This window comes from Ctenopharyngodon idella, chromosome 10, assembly GCF_019924925.1.
Source record: "Ctenopharyngodon idella isolate HZGC_01 chromosome 10, HZGC01, whole genome shotgun sequence".
Lineage (NCBI taxonomy): Eukaryota > Metazoa > Chordata > Actinopteri > Cypriniformes > Xenocyprididae > Ctenopharyngodon > Ctenopharyngodon idella.
Window position 1 is genome coordinate 4,120,478 of NC_067229.1, and position 22,213 is coordinate 4,142,690.

Genomic DNA, 22,213 nt, shown 5'->3' on the forward strand with positions numbered 1-22,213 from the left:
ACTGTAGAAAAACAGTAATTTACTAGCAACTCTCAGCTTTATCTGAACAAAATGTTAAGTTTGTATTGGACCTTTAGTATTAATCAAAAAAACTGAATTAGTTTTAAAACACATTAAACACTAAACACTTTAAAACTCTGTAAAAATTTCTTCACACACAGACATCTAGAATCAGCGTATGAATCTCAACAATGATGACATGCTCCATGCCACAATGCATTCTGGGTGCATCATGCTAAACTCATCTATGGCCCCCAGAATGCATTGCGGCATTAAGCATGTAATCATTGTTGAGATTCATAGGCTGATTCTTGATGTATATTTGTGAGTAAATCTCACCGTAGTTTAAGGTACTTAGTGTACAATCTGTTTTAAAACTCATTCAGATTTTTCAGTTAAAATTGTGTTGGATCTTTACATGAGTCACAATAACACAAAGTTAGTAAGATGTTACTCATATTAAACTCAATCATGAGATCAGGGAATTAAACCACTACACAATGATTATATTCTTATCATGAAGCCGTCACAGCATCAGATTGCGTTTTTTCTTGCTTTTCTTACTATAACAAATTCAATTACAACAACCAGAGAAACTCTAATATTACAAAGACAAGTCAAACTACTCAACTAAAGTAAACACTGATCACAATGATGGTGGCATAAAACAAACTAATTTTAATAAATAATCAACTACAAAAACTCTCTCTCTTAATTCTCAATAAGATCTGCTATATATGGAGTTGTTTAATCCTCCTCTGCTTGAATCTTGAGAGATTTAATGTCTTCTTTTATCTAAGGCTGCGACTGAAGTCAGTTGTAGTTCTAGTGTTTCGATTTTTTCTGTTCTTGTTGTTTCTGTTTCCTTCATTGATTCTGCTTGTTAACAGCAGCTATCTTCAATAATGCTCAGTCATCACTTAATTAATTACTTAATTATTTCATTAACTCCAACACTGATTCAGTGTTACATTTAACAGCCTGTAGTGTGCACTCTGAACAGTGTTCATTTCATCTGAGCTAAACCATGTAGGGCCTACATGGGCGTGCTGGCTGGGAGGCGTCCCGCCAACAGGATTGTGACAGTTAAGGGGTTAAATCTCTGAAGATCTGATTAAACTCCACAAACAGCATTACCAGCTTCACTTATTATTACCAGACTGACTTTATTTCTGTCAGATGTCTACAGAAGTTCTTATTGAGAATTAACAAAGGTTTAGAAGTTTTTTTTTTTTTTTTTATTTGAAGTCACCATTGTGGTGGACAGTGTTTGATTTGGTTGGGACCTTGGTCCTCGTATTTCTTGTGTTTGCTTCTCTTTGGCTGCTGTAACTGTGTGTTTGTAAAACACATTTGTTGTGGCAAAGAAAAGCAAGATCAGATATTATCAGCTCTTAAATGTTCATTTTGCAATGATTTTGTTTTCATCAACAAGGATCTTGGCTTTCTTTGCCACAACAAATGAGTTTTACAAACACACAGTTACAGCAGCCAAAGAAAAGCTAACACAATATGAGGTCCAACTAAAGCAAATACTGAACACCACAATGGTGACTTCAAACAAAACAAACATCAACATCTAAACCTAAATAAGAACTTCTGTAGACATCTGACAGAAATAAAGTCAGTCTGGGTGTGTTTCCCGAAACCATCATTAGTCAACTATAGTCGTAAGTCCCATTGAACTCTATTGGTAACGACGGAACTAGCGACCACAGTTCGCTTTGGGAAATGCACCACTGGTTTTTACAGATACAAAAAAGAGTTGTAAATGTTTTATCTTATTTTATTTTACATACGAACATGAAAAAAAGTCTGAAATAGTTATTTTTTCAAATAATTATTCTACAAATATGTGTATTTTATGTCTGTCTAAGGGCAGCACAAGTGTCTCAGTGGGAAACACTGTCTCCTCACAACAAGAAGGTTCCTGGTTTGAGTTTCCCTCACAATCCAAAAATGTGTGAATTACAGATGCTAAGTTGTCTAAAGGTGTGAATGTTTGTTTTACTGCCTATGGATGGATCCGTGGCTGAGTTTTTTTTTTTTTTTTTTTACCTTGTGCAGAGGTTCCATGAACGTCTATATCGGACATGCAGAAGAAAAAAAGAAGTCATAAAAACTTTCATTCTGGCTCCTCAGTGGATGTCTTTTCAACATACGACTTTTGTGACAAAGACGTTGAAAAGACATCTTCTGGACATAACTTTGTTTAGTGGGTATGGAGGCATTTCCTATTGTTTTCTCTGTGACAACCGTACCTGCTGACTCCAAGTCTTTCTGGACCTCTTTCCGAGTGGTCCTTGGTTCTTGGGCTACATTTCTGACTTACCCTCTGACTCCCTGATCAGAAATCTTGCGAGGAGCTCCTTTGCATGGCAAATTGATGGTGGAATGATGTTTCTTTCAGTTGTGGAAAATGGTGCTTACAGGAACATTTAGGAGTTGGAAAATATTTCTGTAAACAGTACCGTCACTGTAAAAAATTGTTACAGTATGTTGCTGTAAAAATACCATGCACTCAATTAAAACTGGAGTCAACTAATTTCATTTGCAGAAATCGACTGCCTTAAATTGGATGACTGCCATTTAAAATCATAAATTAATATTTATAACTATATGAGCATATTGCTCACTTGAACTTATTTCATTTGGGTCCACTAAAAAAGAAAATTACTAATGTAAAAATAACCAAATTAAACAAAATCATTAAAACTAGAAACATCAAGTCAGACTAAATCTCTTGCAGGTAATTACTAGCTAACAACAGCACACGTGCAATTAAAACTAACTAAGAGATTGTCACTGCATCAGTAACTACACAGTTACTGCCTTTAAATAAAGCAACATGCAGTACAAGATCAGTGTTTCTCAGCTCATCATTGACTGAAGCACAGGCTCTACTCTTCAGCATAATGGTGACCCACAAAACTCAGACAACAGAAACCCTTTAAATCCCAACAAAACATTAAACACCAACATCTTGTGCAAAAACACATAAAAAAAACACTTCAATTCAACATTTACTCTACTGATCAATTATTGAGTTCTAATAAATTTCACCAATACTTGAAATACAGTGAAATTAACTTTTTTTAACTTAAATTCGACTTACGTTTTACAGTAGATTGCTGTTTTTCATGATTTTACGGTAATCTGTTGCCAGTAAATTACTGTTTTTCTACAGTTTGTTGCTGTAAAATTAATTTACAGTTTATTACTGTAGAAAAGTGTTTCACTACACTGTTAGACTTTGCCAGGCTTTTTTTACAGTAAAATGCTGGCAACACTGTTGGCAGTAATTTACTGTTGATTGTACAGTTATTTACTGTAATCTACAGTATGTTACTGTAAACATACCATGCACTAAATTAAAACTCATGTTACCTCAATTCATTTGCAGAAATTAACTGCCTCAAATTGTCTGACTGCCATTTAAATTTACAAACTAATATTCATTATATGCTAATAATGTGAGCATATAATTACTAAGAGCTTATTTCTTTGGAGTTCATTAAAAACATTTTAAATAAAGAGATTTTCACAGCATTAGCAACTACACAGTCACCGTCTGTTAAATAAAACAACATACAGCATATCATCAATGTCTCTTGATCTTCTCCTGAACCTAAGCACAGGCTCTACTCTTCAGCACAATGGTGACCCACAAAACTCAATTTTACAGTAAACTACTGGCAACAGTGTTGCCAGTATATAACTGTTTTTAAACTTAGTTTGTTACTGTCAAAATACATTTTGTGGGTGTGTCTTTTTATCTTACACCTTTAACTCTTTCAACCTCACAGGAACATCCTCTAGTGTCCACACTACAGAGTAAAAGTAACATTGACGCTGTGTTGCACTGAGATAATTAAGTTAATATTTAAGTGATGATTCAGCATTAATGATGAACACCTGCTGTTAACAAGCAGAACCACTGAAAAGAACAACTGTAGTTGGAACAACTACAACTGTTTTCCAGCCATTACACATTATTACACTTATTACTGACCAGTTTAACTTTATTTCTACAGAAGACCTTATTGAGAATTAACAGAAGTTTAGATGTTGATGTTTTATTGAAAATGTTTGGTTTGATGTCACCATTGAGGAGAACAGTGTTTGCTTTAGTTGAGCTCTTGACCCATGACTTTTTATACATCAGTTTTTGTTTTTTATTTGGCTGCTGAAACTATTTTTGCAAATCACATTTGTTATGATAGAAACAAATGTGGAGAAAAAAAAAATCATTGAGTGCTGATAGTTATGTGTTGATGAAGACATAACCATCACATTGTCTCTTGATTCACTGCTATAAATGTATTTTTTAAGAAACACTTGTTAGGGCATGAAGAAGTTAAGAGAAGATTTGATAATGATTATTACATAATAATTAGCTCACTGAACTTATATAGTGTCTAATCCATTATCAGACTTAGTTTTGTTTTAATTATACCATAATAAAAGTATAAAACATGAGCTATATAATAGTAGATTAGACTTTGATGAGATCAATATCAAGCAATTAAATGATAAATCATCTGATCACATTTTGTTTTTTTTACCATAACAAATGTGTTTTAAAAACACAATTACAATAGTCCAAAAAAAAAAAACTAATGTTAAATAATCAAGGGTCAAGAGCACAACTAAAGCAAACGCTGACCTCCATCATGGTAACGTCAAACAAAACAATAAACAACTAAACCTCTGTTAATTCTCAACAAGAACTGCTGTAGACAAATGACAGAAATAAAGTCAGTCTGGTTAGTAATAAGTGAAGCTGGTAATGCTGTTTGTGGAGTTGTTCAATCAGATCTTGAGAGATGTAATATCTTCAGTTGATTTACTCTTTTTTTTTTCTGTTCTTGTTGTTTCTCTTTCCTTCAGTGATTCTGCTTGTTAACAGCAGGTGTTCATCAGTGTCTGAATTCACACACACTCTCTCAAGTGGACTATATTAGTTAATTGTTAATATACACTGTTAATTCACGGTATATTGCTGAAGGCTACTTTCTTGAAAACATCAATATTACCCAGAATGCATTGTTTTCTGTGGTATATTACTGTTTTAATGGAAAACAGCATGTTACTGTTAAAATTTGGCCGTTTTTTTACAGCAATTTTTTAGAGAGTGTATGTATGGCAAAAATCTTGTGAAAGTCTTGGAAGAGCTATTTGCCTCTACCCATCATGAAACGTCCAATACTTGCATTCAGAGGTGGGTAAGCCTTTTTCTAACCTAACAACATGCACTAACCCAACTGATTCACAGGTAGGAGGGAGAACAACTTAGTGAAATCTGTTGCTTTCTTGACTTGTTTCCTTAGTGCATTTTCTTAGTGTGTTCAATACTTTTTTCCTGTGTCATTTCACTTTATTACACATAACTTTTTTTATGGGTTGTAGTATTATGATTTGCTTTTTTTTGTATTGATTTCTTGAGCTAACACCCAAAAAAGTTCACACAAAAATAAAAAAATTCTCTCATTAATAACTCACCCTCATGTCATAAGACCTTTGTTCATCTTCAGAACACAAGTTAATATATTTTTGATGAATTGCCAAAGGTGTATGACTTGTCTATAAACAGCAATATAATCAATACTTTCTAGTTCCAGAAAGGTACTAAAGATGTTGTTAAATTAGTTAACTTGACTACAGTGGTTCAACCTTAATTTTATGAAGTGACGAGAATGCTTTTTGTGCACTAAAAAAAAATTATGATTTTATTCAACAGTATATTCGATTGTGTGTCATTCTCATACGCTGTTTATATTCAGTGCTTCTAGGTTCTATGTCAGAATGCCAAGTCCCTATTGGCCAGCTCCTGTGTCAGCATCACATGCATGCGTCGTGCTGCTCACGTGTGTAGCATCAGCCAATACTGAGCCGGCATTCGGACGTAGAACCTGGAAGCGGTAAACGTAAACTGCATAGGAGGATGACACAGTAGATAAGATATTGTTAAATGAAGTTATTTTTGTTTTTGTGCACAAAAAGTATTATTGTCACTTCATAAAATTAAGGTTATACCACTTCAATCACGTCAACTGTTTTAACAATGTCTTTAGTACCTTTCTTGACCCTGAAAGTGGTGGTTAAATTGTTTTCTATGAGGGAGTCAGATAGCTCTCAGATTTCATCAAAAATATCTTAATTTGTGTTCTGAAGATGAACGAAGGTCTTACGGGTGTGGAAGGTCATAAGGGTAAGCAATTACTGACAGAATTTTCATTTCTGGGTGAACTAACCCTTTAAGTCTGAGTTTTGTTGTTTTAATGCATCCATTATTGTTGTTGTTGAAACAGTTGAGAATTGTGCAAATGAGATCACTTATGCTGAGCCCGTGTTCTACAAAAGAAAAGCACATACATCGGTAGGATAACATTATTAATTTATATGTTTTTGTATTGTTACATCACAGTACGTATGCTTGTAAAGGTGTTGTGTATGCCTGTTGTGTCTTCATATTTTTTCCGCTCTCCTAGGATGAGTAGCAACACCTGTTGTTAATCAGCACTCCTGAGTGTCACCCTTTGCTGATTTGCTCTTGCGACTGCGTGCTCTGCCATAAAAGCCGTCCAGTTTTCCAATGCTGCAGAGGCAGGAGTTTTCCATCCGTCTCTCTTGCAAAGAGTCCCTGTTGCCGACGTGTGTTTTATTTCCCTTTTATATATTACTGGTCTGTGAGATTAGTGCAGGTGAGATGTTGTTGTTTTTTATTGTTAAAGGACTCTTTTCACTTAAAGGTGGGATCAGTAGATTTTGAAAAACGCTGTTGGACATTGTTGATATTTGAAATCAACCCAAACAAACCCACCCCTCTCTTCATTGCTCCGCCTCCTAAACTCACACTCCAATCCTAACCACCCTACTTTGAGTCGGTCTCGAACACCGGCCCGATCGCTGCTGGCAGACGAGGCGAGTGCACTAACAATGACGCTAAACACCTCATTCTCTAGTAGTCATCAGTGCGCAGTGGTTTACCTGCTTAACTCTCACTAGCTGGCCACTGTTACACATGCAATGCTAGTGGATGTCTGTTTATCACAGCTGACGTGCAACAAAATGCTTCAAGAAAAATAAAGCGTAGTTGATAAACGAACGACAAGGAAGCACAATAAATGAACATACAGTACACAAGAGTAAATACAATGTTTTTGTTGTTAGTCGCCAACAGCACAGCAGCTCCAGACATCAAAACCCAGTGTACTCAGACAAGCAAAGTTAAAAGATGATCAGGTGGTGCTGGTTATGTTTTCACATAATCATTATTTGATGTGAATCACTGAACTCATTTAGAGCCAATCTCTGAGTTAGATTTATATTATTGATTACAGCAGCACTGTGATTCTACAGCAGAAGACCAACTTTATTGATATAATCCAACAGATTTCTTAAAAGTTGTTCTGATCAACAACAAAAAAAAAAAATTTGTTTTAGGCACACACAGACATCAAGAATCAGCCTGTGAATCTCAACAACGGTGACAAGCAACATATTCTGATAAACAGATCAACTCTGAACATTGGAAAACAAGCTACTAAAAAGTCACATAAAAACTGCAAAAAATAAAATCGTTAGAATAAAGAAAATTACTAAGACAATTAAATTCATAATTTATTCATGCAGCAATGCATGATGGGAGCCGTGGATGAATTTTGATTGGTGGCACCCAGAATGCACTGCAACATGCTTTTTGACAGTCACCACTGTTGAGATTCATACACTGATTCTTGATGTCTGTGTGTCTAAATGAAAGTGATTTTTTTTTTTACTTTTTTTTTTTTTTAGAACAACTTTTGATAAAACATTTGGATCATTTTGAAAAAGCTGGTCTTCTGCTGTAGAATCACAGTGCTGCTGTAATCAATAATGTAAATCTAACTCAGAGATTGGGCTCTAAATGAGTTCAGTGATTCAGATCAAATAATGATTATGTGAAAACATAACCAACACCACCTAATCATCTTTCCTCTTTGCTTGTCTGGCTGTTATAACTCAGTTACAGCAGCCAAACAAAATCTAGTATTAAAAAGTCAAGGGTCAAGAGCCCAACTAAAGCAAACCCTGACCTCTGTGATGGTTTCTTAAAAATTGTGAATTTCTCCTTTGGTGATTCTGCTTGTTAACATCAGGTGTCTTCAATAATGGTCAATCATCACTCAATTAAACACTTATCTCATACTTTCTGACCCCTGGACTTTCCACCTCTGGTTACACATTTGTTGTTGGTGTCGGCCCGACTAACTTCCAAACAGTGTTTTTGAAATTCTACTGACTCCACCTTTAACCCCTGAGTGCAGGGCAAGTTGTTTCATGTTTTGTTTCATTATTTTCTCAATACTTTGTTTTAATTTAAGGAAGCTGTAGGGAGGTGGGTGCCATTTATTTTTATGTATTTTTTTCTCCTGTTTATAGATAGAGAGGGAGATAGGTTTAGAATTGCCTTTTTTGCATCGTTATTTTGTGCTTCGGTTATTTAGTTTACTAAAATAGACTTATTTTTGTTTATTATTTTGGCCATTGCCCCCTCCTGAATTCAGTTGCTTCCATGTAAGATCTTTTGTTTTCTTTGTTACCGTTTTTTCTTATGTTTCATTAATAAATCATTTTTTGCTTGATTTGTAAAATGGTTCAGGTGTTGAATTAGCACTGGGATGGGAAACAGGGGCTCTGAAGACATTCAATTTGTTCAATTTATTTAAACACTTTATTAATTAATTTTATCTGTTATTTTTCTTTTAACCTAGTACTTTTATAATCTGAAATTTCTGAAGAACACATAGACCTCAAGAATCAGCATATGAACCTCAACAATGGTGACAACCAAATAAAGTGTTTCATGTTGCAGTGCATGACGGGAGCCACCAATCAAAAATGGCTCCCATCATGCATTGCAGCATGAATAAATTATGCAGCTGAATTGTCCTGTAATTTTCATTGATTGTTCCTGGTTGCTTTTATTTTTCTGTTGTTTTGTTGTGACAGTAGCTTGTTTTGTGATGTTCAGACTTGATCTGTTTGTCAGTATTTAGGGGCCAAGCACCGAAGGTGCGGAGGCACCTGTCCAAAGTTTCACTTCTGTTTATGCTAATAACTTTTGAACCATAACAGTTAGAAACAAAATTCTTTTTTCCTCTGATTTCTTGGCTCAAGACTATTCAAATGCACATTTTCACATGCATGATTTCACATAATCATTATTTGATCTGAATCACTGAACTCATTTAGAGCCAATCTCTGAGTTAGATTTACATTATTGATTACAGCAGTACTGTGATTCTACAGCAGAAGATCAGCTTTTTCAATATAATCCATAAGATTTCTTAAAAGTTGTTCTGATTTTTAAAAAAAAAAAAAATCTTTCTTTTAGAGACACACAGACATCAAGAATCAGTGTATGAATCTCAACAACGGTGACAAACAAAATATTCTGATAAACATCAACCCTGAACATTAGAAAACAAGTTACTAAAAAGTCACATAAAAACAGCAAAAAATAGAATAGTTAGAATAAAGAAAATTACTAAGACAATTAAGCTCATAATTTACTCATGCAGCAATGCATGATGGGAGCAGTGGATGAATTTTGATTGGTGGCACCCAGAATGCACTGCAACATGCTTTATTATTCTCACCATTGTTGAGATTCACAGGCTGATTCTTGATGTCTGTGTCTCTAAATGACAATGACTTTTTTTTTTTTTTTTTTGATCAAATCAACTTCTGCTGTAGAATCACAGTGCTGCTGTAATCAATAATGTTAATCTAACTCAGAGATTGGGCTCTAAATGAGTTTGGTGATCCAGATCAAATAATGATCATGTTTTCTCTTTGTTTGTATAGCTGTTGTAACTCAGTTACAAACAAACCTACAAAATCTAATATTAAAAAGTCAAGGGTTAAGAGCTCAACTAAAGCAAACCCTGATCTCTGTGATGGTGTGATGCAAAAATGTGAGAAAATGAGATCCAGGCAGTCCAGCACTGATTACGTCAGAGATCAAATTTGAATAAGGAATAAATTTATTAATTAAAAATTATAGAGACAAACAAATTCATTAAGTAATTAATAGTTAATAATAAAATGTAGAGTATTGTAAAATCCAGAGTATTGTATCTAATAGATGAAGATCAGAATATACAGAAAGAAAGAACAAAATTAAGACATTTGCAGAATGAAATGAGAGATAGAAGAGAAGAAGAAGAAGAGTAAAGAAAAGCAAACGAAAGCAAAGGGAAAGGCTCAACTATCAACGACTCAGTCCATTTTATACCATAAGCATAGGGAAATTTACATCCCACATAAACTTATGTTTTGTTCTAATGAGAAAAGGTCAAATGAATTTATCCATTATGTCATAGACTGGTCCGATGTCAAAAAAAAAAAAAAAAATAGATGAAAATAGATATAGGGGATGTTTTGACCCCTTTAAGGGAATTTTGCAAATCTTACATTATCACATGTCAGCAGAAATAGAAATGGACATATTTTGATACAAAAGGTACATTGAGTTCAAATGAGCAACTAATTCCGAAAACATCACTTCTGCAGTACTTGGCAGACGTCCAGTATCTAACCACAAACCTGTCAACGTGACCTGTCACATTGGAACACTTTGAAGAACAATTGAATATAGCAAGCATACATACTCTTAAATATAAAAGAATAATAACCATAAAGGGTAAAATATAGAGCAAATACTTGAAAATATGATGAGGATTAATATATGGAGTAGGAGTACATGAATATATGAAATCAAAAGTAATATTGATAAATCATAAGCCGTAAATGATTAACATAAAATATGAATAAAATGCATGAATATGAACATTGACCATTTTGGATCCACCATGGTGGGTAATTTTTCTCCTTTGGTGATTCTGCTTGTTATCATCAGGTGTCTTCAATAACAATCAATCATCACTCAGTTAATCACTTATTTATCTCATTAACTTTAACACTGCTTCAGTGGGTGGAATGAAAATATGGCAGGACTTTTACTTTCCGACCCCTGGAATGTCCACCTCTGCTCTGACCATACCACATTAATTTGGTCACAGCACCACCTATTGGTCGAAAGTGATAAACCAGTAAATCTTTATTATTGACTGTATATATCATTTTTCAGCTCTTTTGCCTGAAATGATCTTAATAGGTCTTTAATTGCTCACTGTTGCAGTTCTTGAGAATCATATGCTGATTCTTGATGTCTGTGTATGTCTAAACACAGAAGCTTCCACAGTGTATTTTTGAAATTGCTCATTTTGTTGTTGGATACTAAAGTTACACATCAAGCATTTAGACTTTGAATGACATCAGTGAATCAGGCCATTGCAGAATGATAATGTCATCATCAAAATATATTGTGACCAGATCACATTTTCTCTTGCCACAACAAAATGTGCTTTACAAACACAAAGTTGGAACAGCCAGAGGAAAACTAATATAAAAAAGTCAAGGGTCTACAGCCCAACTAAAACAAACACTGAAATCCATCACGGTGATTTAAAACGAAACATTCCATAAAACATTCATTTTAATCTTCTTTCATGTTCCTTCACTGATTATGCTTATTAACATCAGGAGTCACCACTAATGGTCAATCATCACTTAATCACTTAATTATCTCATTAACTTTAACACTGCTTCAGTGTTACTTTTAACACCCTGTAGTGTGGACACTGAGGGGTGTAAATTTAACACTGGGGAATTTGCTGTGTACTAAAAGCTGCCAGAAGCCTACCGTTAGAAAATCAAGAAGCATTCAAAATCAACCAAACAAACCTTTAACAGATAAACAGATCAGCTCTGCTGCAGCTGCATAATTTAATCATGGCGCAATGCATGCTGGGAGTCATGGATGAGTGTCGTACTATGCTGGTACCCAGCATGAATTGCGGCATGAAGCTTTTGATTGTCACCATTCTTGTGATTCAAACGCCAATTCTTGATGTCTCTGAATGATTCAGTAGTTCAATATGTTTTTAACACAAACTGTTTTCTTATTATTTGTCTTATAACAGCAGAGATGGATTTCATGCATCGAGTCACAGGAATACCATAATAAAAAAGTATAAAATAATAGGTTAGACTCTGATGAGCCCAATATCAGATCATTAAATGATGATTGTAACCTTTAATAACTGGCTAACATCATCTGATCACATTTTCTTTTTTTGTCATAACAAATGTGTTTTAAAAACACAGTTACAGCAACCAAAGAGAAACTAATGTTAAACAATCAAGGGTCAAGAGCACAACTAAAGCAAATGCTGACCTCCATCATGGTATTGTCAAACGAAACAATAAAACAACTAGGGTTGGGAACCGAGAACCGGTTCTCATCCGGAACCGGTAGTGTTTTTTTAAACGAACCGGAACCGTGCAAGATTTCTAAGTTTCGGTTCCGAAAACGGTTCTGGTGTGAGGGGTAGGCGAAGTGCAGGGAGCGTATCCTTTAATAGAGACGTCTCACCTCATGAATATTAGACATTTACCATCCTTCTGCGTACCCCCTCTCTTCCACTTAGACTGCACTTTTTCCATTAAGGGACAATATTTGTCCCCTAAATTGACTTTCCAGTACATTTTTTAATCTTTATAAATACCTGTACAACATTTGTTTTAAATTAATAAAATAGAGAAATATGCAATGATGATAACGTGAAAAGTGATTTGGTAAGGTGGCAGTAAGTCACTGTCTTAATGTGTGAGTCATCATGTCATTTGTTCAGTAACAAACAAGTGGCTGTATTTATAAGTGAATCATTGAATCAATTACTTTCACGAATGATTCGTTCAAAGCCGCAGATTCGTTCACGAAACAGCGCTGTGTTGTAGTTCTGCCGTGGCTTTCATTGGAACTATTATTTCGTTGCAAAATAGAGCAAATTCTAAAAATACTGTGAAGAACATCACTTTTTGTTTGTTGAACTGTTGTAAAATGTCACATTTGCAATTATATACATATTTGGATTTGCATTCTTGCTCATATAATATTATCAACATTAAAAACAAGAACTCATAAAAGGTATGTTTTGTATCGAGTTTAAATCTTACATTGATCTCTATGCACTTTCTGTGCCAGGCTATTTTTGTTCTTCATGTTAATAAATGCTAAATCTACAGGAACAATTGTGAATGGCAGTAATGCAGCACAATTTGCTAAGGCAGCAGACTTTAGACGCAACCTTTAGGCACCCGTATGCACGCTGCTTATGAGGAAATAGATGCAGTTATTTTTGAGATGTGGTATTTTAATTGGATTTACAACATTGTGCTGGTTAGAAATACATGCTTGGTTTTAAAGATATTTTAAGGTGAGGAAGAATTAAATGAACAGCAAAGTTCAGCATCGTATTCCCTTCCATCACCTCCACCACAAAAAGCCAAGAGTCGAACTGCCCAACTAAAGGAAACACTGATCACCAAAATGGTGACCAAGCATTTTCAATAAAACATCAACATCTTAACCTCTGTTAATTCTCAAAAAGAAATTCTGCTGAAATCTTGAAGGATTTATTGTCTTCTTTTATTTTCAGTTGATTTCAGGCTGTGTGGCTTTGAGTCAGTTGTAGTTGTTTCATTTTCGGAGAGTGCAAGTGTAACGTTTGTTGTTCCCGATGTGGCCTTATATCCCCCGCAACAGTCACGAACCCCGAATAGATGACGCACACAAGACTCCGGTTGTCCGTGCTTTTAATTCTCTGAGAAATACCAAAATGTATTAAAGAGACAGGGAAAAACACTGCAGACATTAACCACCGCAGCAGTGTCAGCCATTTTCTACTGAATTACATATAATTTGTAACAATTCCATGTTAACAAAATAACAAAAAATATACATGAAAATCACATACCTGAGAAATACCAAAATGTGTTACAGAAACAGGGAAAAACACTGCAGACATTAACCACTTAAATAAGAAAAACATAAAATGAACAAACTCTCTCACTAAGGCTAACGGTGTGTTTTCCATTTAGCCACCTGATGCTGCAGCAGCACATGTTAATTTCACTGTATGAGGCACGAGGTACAACGATAATTATCCAACAAAGTTTTCATCGGACATATAAACTCATCCAACTCATTGTACATTTATTGATATAATCACTACAAACGTTTACATTTGAAAAATTCATTTAAACACACTTTTATCAATTTTTTAACACAATAAACAGGAGAGAAGAGAGACACGCTTACCAACAGCAGTGTCAGACATTTTCTGCTGAAGTACGGTAGGCGCAAAAGAACAAAATAATGGATGTCTGCAATGCATTAACCACTAGGGGGCACCAAAACACCATTTGATTTAATTTATCCTCTAATTTCATGTAATTCAACACCATGAATATCATTAGAATCAGAGGTGGACATTCCAGGGGTCAGAAAGTAAAAGTCCTGCCATATTTTTATTGCACCCACTGAAGTAGAGTTAAAGTTAATGAGATAATTAAGTGATTAATTGAGTGATGATTGACCATTATTGAAGATACCTGATGATAACAAGCAGAATCACCAAAGGAGAAAATCACAATTTTTTTAATCACCACCACAGAGATCAGAGTTTGATTTAGTTGGGCTCTTGACCCTTGACTTTTTAATATTAGAATTTGTTCGGGCTGCTGTAACTGAGTTACAACAAGAGGCGTTGGTTATGATTTCATATAATCATTATTTGATCACTAAACTCATTTACAGCCCAATATCTGAGTTAGATTTACATTATTGATTACAGCAGAAGATCAGCTGTTTCAATATAATCTGTTTATCAGAATATTTTGCTTATCACCACCTGACCATCTTTTCTCTTTGCTTGTATAGCTATTAGAACTCAGTTACAACAGCCCAAACAAAATCTAATATTAAAAAGTCAAGTGTCAAGAGCCCAACTAAAGCAAACCCTGATCTCTGTGATGGTGACTGGAAAATTGCGATTTTCTCCTTTGGTGATTCTGCTTGTTATCATCAGGTGTCTTCAATAATGCTCAATCATCACTTTCTGACCCCTGGAATGTCCACCTCTGATTAGAATTAATGTTCTTTTTGAACCAACATCACATTGTAACACTGATTCAATGCCATTACCATTGATTTTTTGTTGAAATTTCAACATTTTTTCAACATTAATTGCGGGTGCAAAAGTGATATTATTTCAAGGAGGTTAACGTTGACACATTAACATTGATTTAACATTATTTCAATCATTGCTTGCTATCTGGGATGCCACTCTCTCATGAATGCACGTACAACAGTTAGCAGAAGCTAGAGATTACGGTTTATAAAGTTTTAAATATGGATATTTTTCTTACACAAAGCATCGCTTCGCTTCAGAAGGCCTTTATTAACCCTCTGGAGCCGTGTGAACTTTTATAATGGATGGGTGCAATTTTTTGGACTTCAAATTTTGGGATACCATCAGAGGTGTCAAGTAACGAAGTACAAATACTTCGTTACCTTACTTAAGTAGAAATTTTGGGTATCTATACTTTACTGGAGTAATTATTTTTCAGCTGACTTTTTACTTCTACTCCTTACATTTTCATGCAATTATCTGTACTTTCTACTCCTTACATTTTAAAAATTGACTCGTTACTCCTATTTCATTTCGGCTTGTTTTCATTCCAGCTTGTCATCGTTCAAAAAAAAAAAAAAAAAAAACATATCCAGATAAATCGCGCCATCCTGATAGATTGAATTTGATTGTGGTTGGATGAGAAGTATAAACATATACCATTCCGACACCCTATTGGTTTGTACCAGTGTTAATTTTGGCAGCCATTTTTGATTTAGTCTTAGTCTTTATCTTCAGACGAAAATGCACTTTAGTCTTAGTCAAATCAACTGAAGATAAAAGACATTAAATCTCTGAAGATCTGATTAAACAACTCCACAAACAGCATTACCAGCTTCACTTATTACTAACCAGACTGACTTTATTTCTGTCACACATCTACAGAAGTTCTTATTGAAAATTAACAGAAGTTTAACTCTCATGTTTGTTTCATTTGAGGTTACCATGATGGTGATTGATGTAGGCCTGTGCAGATCATGCTAACATTACTACTCTTCAATACTTGATATTGACTGTTTTTCAAAACCATTGATATAAGGACTTTTTTCATTTAAAATATTATATCTTGTATCATGTTTTCACAGAAAGTTGAAGAGGAGAGTCATGTTGAGTATGTGTCTGTCAGCATGAAAAGATGATTCAATCTTTATCTAAGTACCAGATCACCACAATTAGCAACGATTCTGGAAAAAGAAAGAAAGGACATTTTAGACTTTTCCTCCAGTTTTACTGTGAGAATAATCAGGAAATCCATATATTCCGCCATTGTGTTTTACTTTCACTTTCACCAGCCGTTTGCTCCGCCATTTCTTCGGGTGTTAATGTGTGTGATTGAATGTAAGTTTATTTAATTATACAAATTATAAGTGATGCATGTTTATTATGTTGTTGTGTTTAAATATTCAGCTTGTGCAACCGAATTTTACATTGTGCACGATTTTATAATATGAGAGCTATATACGGTGATTCATGTGCATATGTTCACTGCTGTTAATCCCCTCTCTGTGACATTGGTACATGTATAACGTGTCAGTAGTGAGTTGCTTTTTATGTTTATGTAACTTAATGTTATTAGACATACACTGATGTATATTTCTATTCTGTTTATTTCAGAAAGACCACATTCAATACCTTGTGCACATAATAGAAAATCTGTACAACTGAATGATGCCAAGTATGTAAACAAATATAAAGAGTTGAACAGCTCCATGTCTCCTGTCACACTTCTTACCGGAGCCCCGTAGTGGATGAGCATTCACCTACTTATATTCAGTATAGTTCTTTATAGCCTCCAAAAAAAGTGGTGAAACATCTGCTATAACATTATAAATCAGGGCTCGTCAACTGGCTTTGACTTTTTGACTTTAGTTTTTCTCCAGTTGTTGTAACTGTGTGTTTCTAAAGCAAATTGGTTATAATAAAAACTGCAAGAAAACTGATGAAAAAGGTGATTAAATGAAGTTGGTTGCTTCATCATTTACTGATTTTTGAGTAGAGTAAAGTGCATAAAGATATTTGAGTGCATAAAGTCCTGTCCTTCTTTAATGTTTTGAAAGTTTTTAAGTCATTATGCAGAAATTAATCTAGAATAAATTATTCTACAGTCTACAAAATCTACATCTGAAATTAAAATGTCAAGAATCAAGAGCGTAATTAAAGCAAACTCTCACCTCCATAACAGTGATTTCAAACTTTAATATTTTCAATAAAATATCAACATCTAAACCTCTGTTAATTCTCATTAAGAAGTTTTGTAGGAAAGAAATGAAGTCATACTGGTGTGTAATAAGTGCGGATGCTGAGATCTAGAGCAGTGCTTCCTCAACCTGTCCTGGAGGAGCACCAGCCTTGGGCCCATATTTATCAAGCTTCTCAAAGTGCCTGCTTTCAAACTTAAGCATAAAAGCAAGTTATCAAATTTCTTAAAACTAAGAATCACTCCTACTCTCCTAGTTATTTAAGACAGCTCGAGAGGTCTCTCAAGTGGTTAGGAGTTGCCAGTAGGGGCTTGTGATGGCACTGAGGAGACAGAGACATGCACAAATCTTTCAGGGGAGTAAGAATGTTTTTTAAATGTTTGACGACGAGCAGTTAATCAAATGGTAGCCTATCGTTTGAACCGAGCAGGCATCATCTTTGTCAGTGCTGATTAATGTTGGGCTGAATTGTTTGACTAAGGGGCCGTTCACATATCAATTTTTTTTTTTTTTAGTGTACACAGCAAAATCCCCAGTGTTAAATTAACCCCTCAGTGTACGTATGTGTCCACACTACAGGGTGTTAAAAGTAACACTGAAGCAGTGTTAAAGTTAATTATATAATTATTGATTAATTAAGTGATGATTGACAATTAGTGGTGACACCTGATGTTAATAAGCCGAATCACTGAAGGAAAGAGAAAAAATATGTTAATGTTTTATGGACTTTTTTATTTCAAGTCACCGTGATGGAGTTCAGTGTTTGCTTTAGTTGGGCTTTTGACCCTTTTTAATAGTTTTTCTGCTCCAACTTTGTGTTTGTAAAGCACATTTGTTGTGGCAAGAGAAAATGTAATCTGATCACAATATGTTTTTGATGATAACATTATCATCCTGTAATGACCTGATTCACTGATGTCATTCAGAGTCTAAATCTCTGATCATATGTTTGATGTGTAATTTTAGTATTGGTGATTGTAGCCCTGTGATTTTATAGCTTGAGATTCAACAGCAATATAATCAATTAAAAAAAAAATTGTACACAGGATCTTCTGTGTTTAGACACACAGACATCAAGAATCAGCATATGATTTTCAAGAATGGTGACAAATAAAATATTGACAAACAGATCAACACTGAATATCACAAAACAAGCTACTGTCACAACAAAACACCAAAATAACAGCAAACAGGAACAACCAATGAAAATTACAGGACAATTCAGCTGCATAATTTATTCATGTTGCAATGCATGATGGGAGCCATGGATGAGTTTTGATTGGTGGCTCCCATCATGCACTGCAACATGAAGCACTTTGTTTGATTGTCACCATTGATGAGGCTCATATGCTGATTCTTGATGCCTGTGTTTTTTTTTGTTTGTTTGTTTTTTGTTTTGTTTCCTTTTAAAGTTAAGATTATAAAAGTGTTGATGGATCTTAAGCTGAAACATCAGAGATTTAATGCAATGAAAAATTAGTAAAACATCTGTATGACCAGTGAATCAGGCCATTACTCTATGATAATGTCATCATCAAAACACAACCATTGTGACCAGGCCTGTGTTTCCTAAGATGATCATAGGTTCTCTGGCCATAACAAATGTGCTCTGCAAACACAAAGTTGAAGCAGCCAGAGGAAAGTTAATATTAAAAAGTAAAGGGTCAAGAGCCCAACTAAAGAAAACACTGATCACCATCATGGTGACTTGAACCAAATCTTTCATTAATACATTAACATCTAAACATCTGTTAATTCTCAGTAAGAACTTTTGTTGATGTATGACAGAAATAAAATCAAACTAGTTAATAATAAGTTTAATAATGTTTAATGGCTGGAAGTCAGATATAGTTGTTGTCTCTCTTTTTTTTCTCTTCTTGTTGTTTCTCTTTCCTTCAATGATTATGCTTATTAAGATCAGGTGTCACCACTAATGGTCAATCATCACTTAATTAATCACTAATTATCTCATTAACTTTAACACTGCTTTAGTGTTACTTTTAACACCCTGTAGTGTGGACCTGTAGTGGGTGTTAATTAACACAAAAATTACCCAAACACTGGAAAAATAACCCCCAAAAATGACCCAAAATGATCAACCCAGGACTTGGGTAGAAAAAATAACCCAGGATTTTTTATAGTGAAAGACTTCAGTTGTGTAGAAACTGGACTTCATCATTAATGTTTTCCTTTTTGAATATTTGCAAATAGCAAATAAGGGTGATGAAATTCCTGTCAATCACAGTCATGTTTGCACTGTCCAGTGTTTAAAGGTCACATTCGGTTTGCAATAAATATTCCAGTGGTACTGAAGGACAACAGTAAAATTGGAGCAAGTTTCATCAGTATTTTCTGGGGTTTGTTCATTACTGTGCTGTTAATACTGTTAAGCCTTCAGGCAAAAGAAGACAACTGTTAGAACAAAATATTCATTTACCCAGAACAAGAAGGTAAGAACTTTATAACTTTATTCATGAAATATAAGATATAAAAGAAATTTGTAAAACAAATACAGGTCTGGAACTGTGTATGTATGAAAAAGCTGGACTAACAGCTGGACTAAAGTGACATGTGCAAGTAAAAACAAATGAAGAGTGCAAACAGTATATTCTTAATTAATCACACCTAAACTAGTCAGTCAAATGTCAGTAAAGGTGTTTTAATGTATGTATTGTTCACAGGTCATGGAGATTCATCAGTCTGCTGTGATTCTGCTGCTGATCTTGAGTGTGTCATCCTTCACTCATGGTCAACCAGCAGATATAATGCCCCGCTATAAAAAATTCCTCAATCAGCATGTGGATCCATATATGACTGTGAATGATTGTACCAGTAAAATCGAAAACCGAGACATCACTGGAACTGATAGTGGCTGCAAACCTGTCAACTCCTTCATAGTAGCAAATGCAGATACAATTAAAGCAGTCTGTGGCAAAGGAGGAACTGCAATAGGTGGAAATCTGTTTGAGAGCAACCTACGATTTTTTGTGGTCAAGTGTACAATAAAAAAAAATAGTAAGGGAACTCAAAAGTGTGAATATCGTGGGAATGGTTTCACTCGTAAGATTGTGTTGGCCTGTCAAAAAGGCTGGCCTGTACATTATGAAAGGTAATGAACAGATGGCAGGCGGAAAAGAACGTCAGAGCTTTACAATGTCTTAATCACTTCTTCAAACCTACTTTTCTGTCTTTTGTTGTTTTTCAAGTACAAAAAAATAAATAAAAATCAGTGAATCAATCATGAAGTCAAAAATAAATATAATTTAATACAGGGTATTATAATCCTGGTTTAGGGTCAGGTTGTAACGCATATGAAAACAGTTTTCCTTATTGTTCTTTATGATCAATGCAAATTACCTCACAAATAAATGAAGTATAACAATATAAGCAATATAACAGTTAATATAGGGGATATAATGTTACATATACCTTTTTTCTTCTTTTTCTGTTTTTGGATAATGTTGCATTTATATTTTTGATGATTTGAAAAAAAAAGCATTATTCTGTATAATTTTTTGTATATGTAACTATTTTTGTATGTAGTCTGGTATGTTAATGTTATACACATATGGGTTTTTATGCAATTGAGGTATATGCACTTTTAAAAGGTCTTTTGAGCTTACAAAATTGGATGTAATACAGTAAAATTATGTACTAAATTATGTAACACTCTTATTTTATCACTTTAATTCTTGAGTATGGTCTCACATATACTCCCAGGAGAGTTCATTGAACACTGGACTTTTTGTTTAGATACTGTGTTAACAATGCTAATGATTGAGGATCTTACCTAATAAAACAAAAAACATCCATGGTCTAATATCAGAATGTACAAAAGGGACTACACAAAGAGTTTATGTAGCTTACACAATTTTTATTTCCTAAAATAAAATAAAAAAAATAAAATTTCTGTGGTTGTGGTTGAGCTGTCGTGGTTTTCTCAAACACACTGAAAGTGAAGTTTAGACACCCCTTTAATACATGTATTTATTTGATTTGACTCTGCACCTGTGTCTCCTTCACTGGCAGAAACAGTAATGAGCCTTGAAGAAATTAAAGGGGATCAAAAGCAAAGTACAGTGAATCAATGACCAATGGCAACAGAAATTCTTTCCATAAGTACTGTATATTCAAAAGCATATTTATAAAACAATTCTATGAGTGAGCAAATTAAGGAAGTAAAAAAATGATTTTAAACTGTTCTCATTTGATGATACACTTTTATATTTAATATGCTACTCTCATTAATGGAGTTAAACACCAGGGACGTGCAGAGAGTTTAAAAATGTGCTTGTTCACCTTTATAACATTTGTAAAGTGCCACTTAGGGCCCTATCTCTGTAAAAGTTTGCATTCTTCTTTGGAATTATCATGTGTCACGTGTGCCCACCTAATGTCACAAAGTTCACTTTTTTAAAATAATTATTTACTTTGAGAGTCTAGAAAATTGTGCTGCTTGTGGTTGAGTGAAAAACCTGGGACATGTTTGTGAAAGCAGGTTTTTGAAATAATCTCTGATGTTTAATGAATGATTCGATTGACAGTGGTGGTCCTAGAGGCAAAGCTGTTCAGAATGAGTTCTAGCATAAGTTATGGATCATGCGCATGTGTGAAAAATCATGTAATATACAATCATTTACCAGGATGAAAAATGTGATGGCGCCCCCCAGTGGCCGATTTCTTTCAAGTTTCTCACAGGCCTCTAGAGCAGAGACCTTCAACCCTGTTCCTGGGGACCCACTGTCCTGCAAAGTTTATTTCCAACCTGCTTCAGAACACCTGCTTGTGTATTTCAAACATGCTAAAGAGCTTGATTAGCTGCTTCAGGTGTGTTTGATTAGGGTTGAAGCTGAACTCTGCAGGGCAGTGGGTCCCCAGGAACAGGGTTGAAGACCAGGGCCGTAGCCAGGATTTTTAAAATACCGAGGTCAT

The 22,213-nt window shown here is 34.6% G+C and overlaps 4 protein-coding genes and 1 long non-coding RNA gene across 5 annotated transcripts in view; 4 read left to right on the forward strand and 1 right to left on the reverse strand.

The window, feature by feature from the left end:
- Window positions 1-19,199, reverse strand: part of LOC127519819 (natural killer cell receptor 2B4-like) — a 176,199-nt gene extending 157,000 nt beyond the window's left edge. Inside the window, exon 1 of the mRNA XM_051907438.1 lies at window positions 18,482-19,199. The gene's annotated coding sequence lies outside the window, so the exon portion shown is untranslated. The remainder of the gene's footprint in view (window positions 1-18,481) is intronic.
- The window catches only part of LOC127519834 (SLAM family member 5-like), a 193,454-nt gene that overhangs the window by 112,934 nt on the left and 58,307 nt on the right, over window positions 1-22,213 (forward strand). The gene's annotated exons all lie outside the window — the stretch shown is intronic.
- Window positions 1-22,213, forward strand: part of LOC127519862 (SLAM family member 5-like) — a 97,840-nt gene that overhangs the window by 48,895 nt on the left and 26,732 nt on the right. The gene's annotated exons all lie outside the window — the stretch shown is intronic.
- On the forward strand, window positions 6,146-8,636 carry LOC127519917 (uncharacterized). Its single transcript, XR_007931971.1, has 2 exons — window positions 6,146-6,379; window positions 6,492-8,636. It is a non-coding gene; the product is annotated as an uncharacterized LOC127519917 (long non-coding RNA).
- On the forward strand, window positions 19,568-21,187 carry LOC127519877 (ribonuclease-like 3). Its single transcript, XM_051907548.1, has 2 exons — window positions 19,568-19,731; window positions 19,963-21,187. The coding sequence occupies exon 2, from the start codon at window positions 19,966-19,968 to the stop codon at window positions 20,392-20,394; it is 429 nt and encodes a 142-aa protein (XP_051763508.1). The 5' UTR covers window positions 19,568-19,731; window positions 19,963-19,965; the 3' UTR covers window positions 20,395-21,187.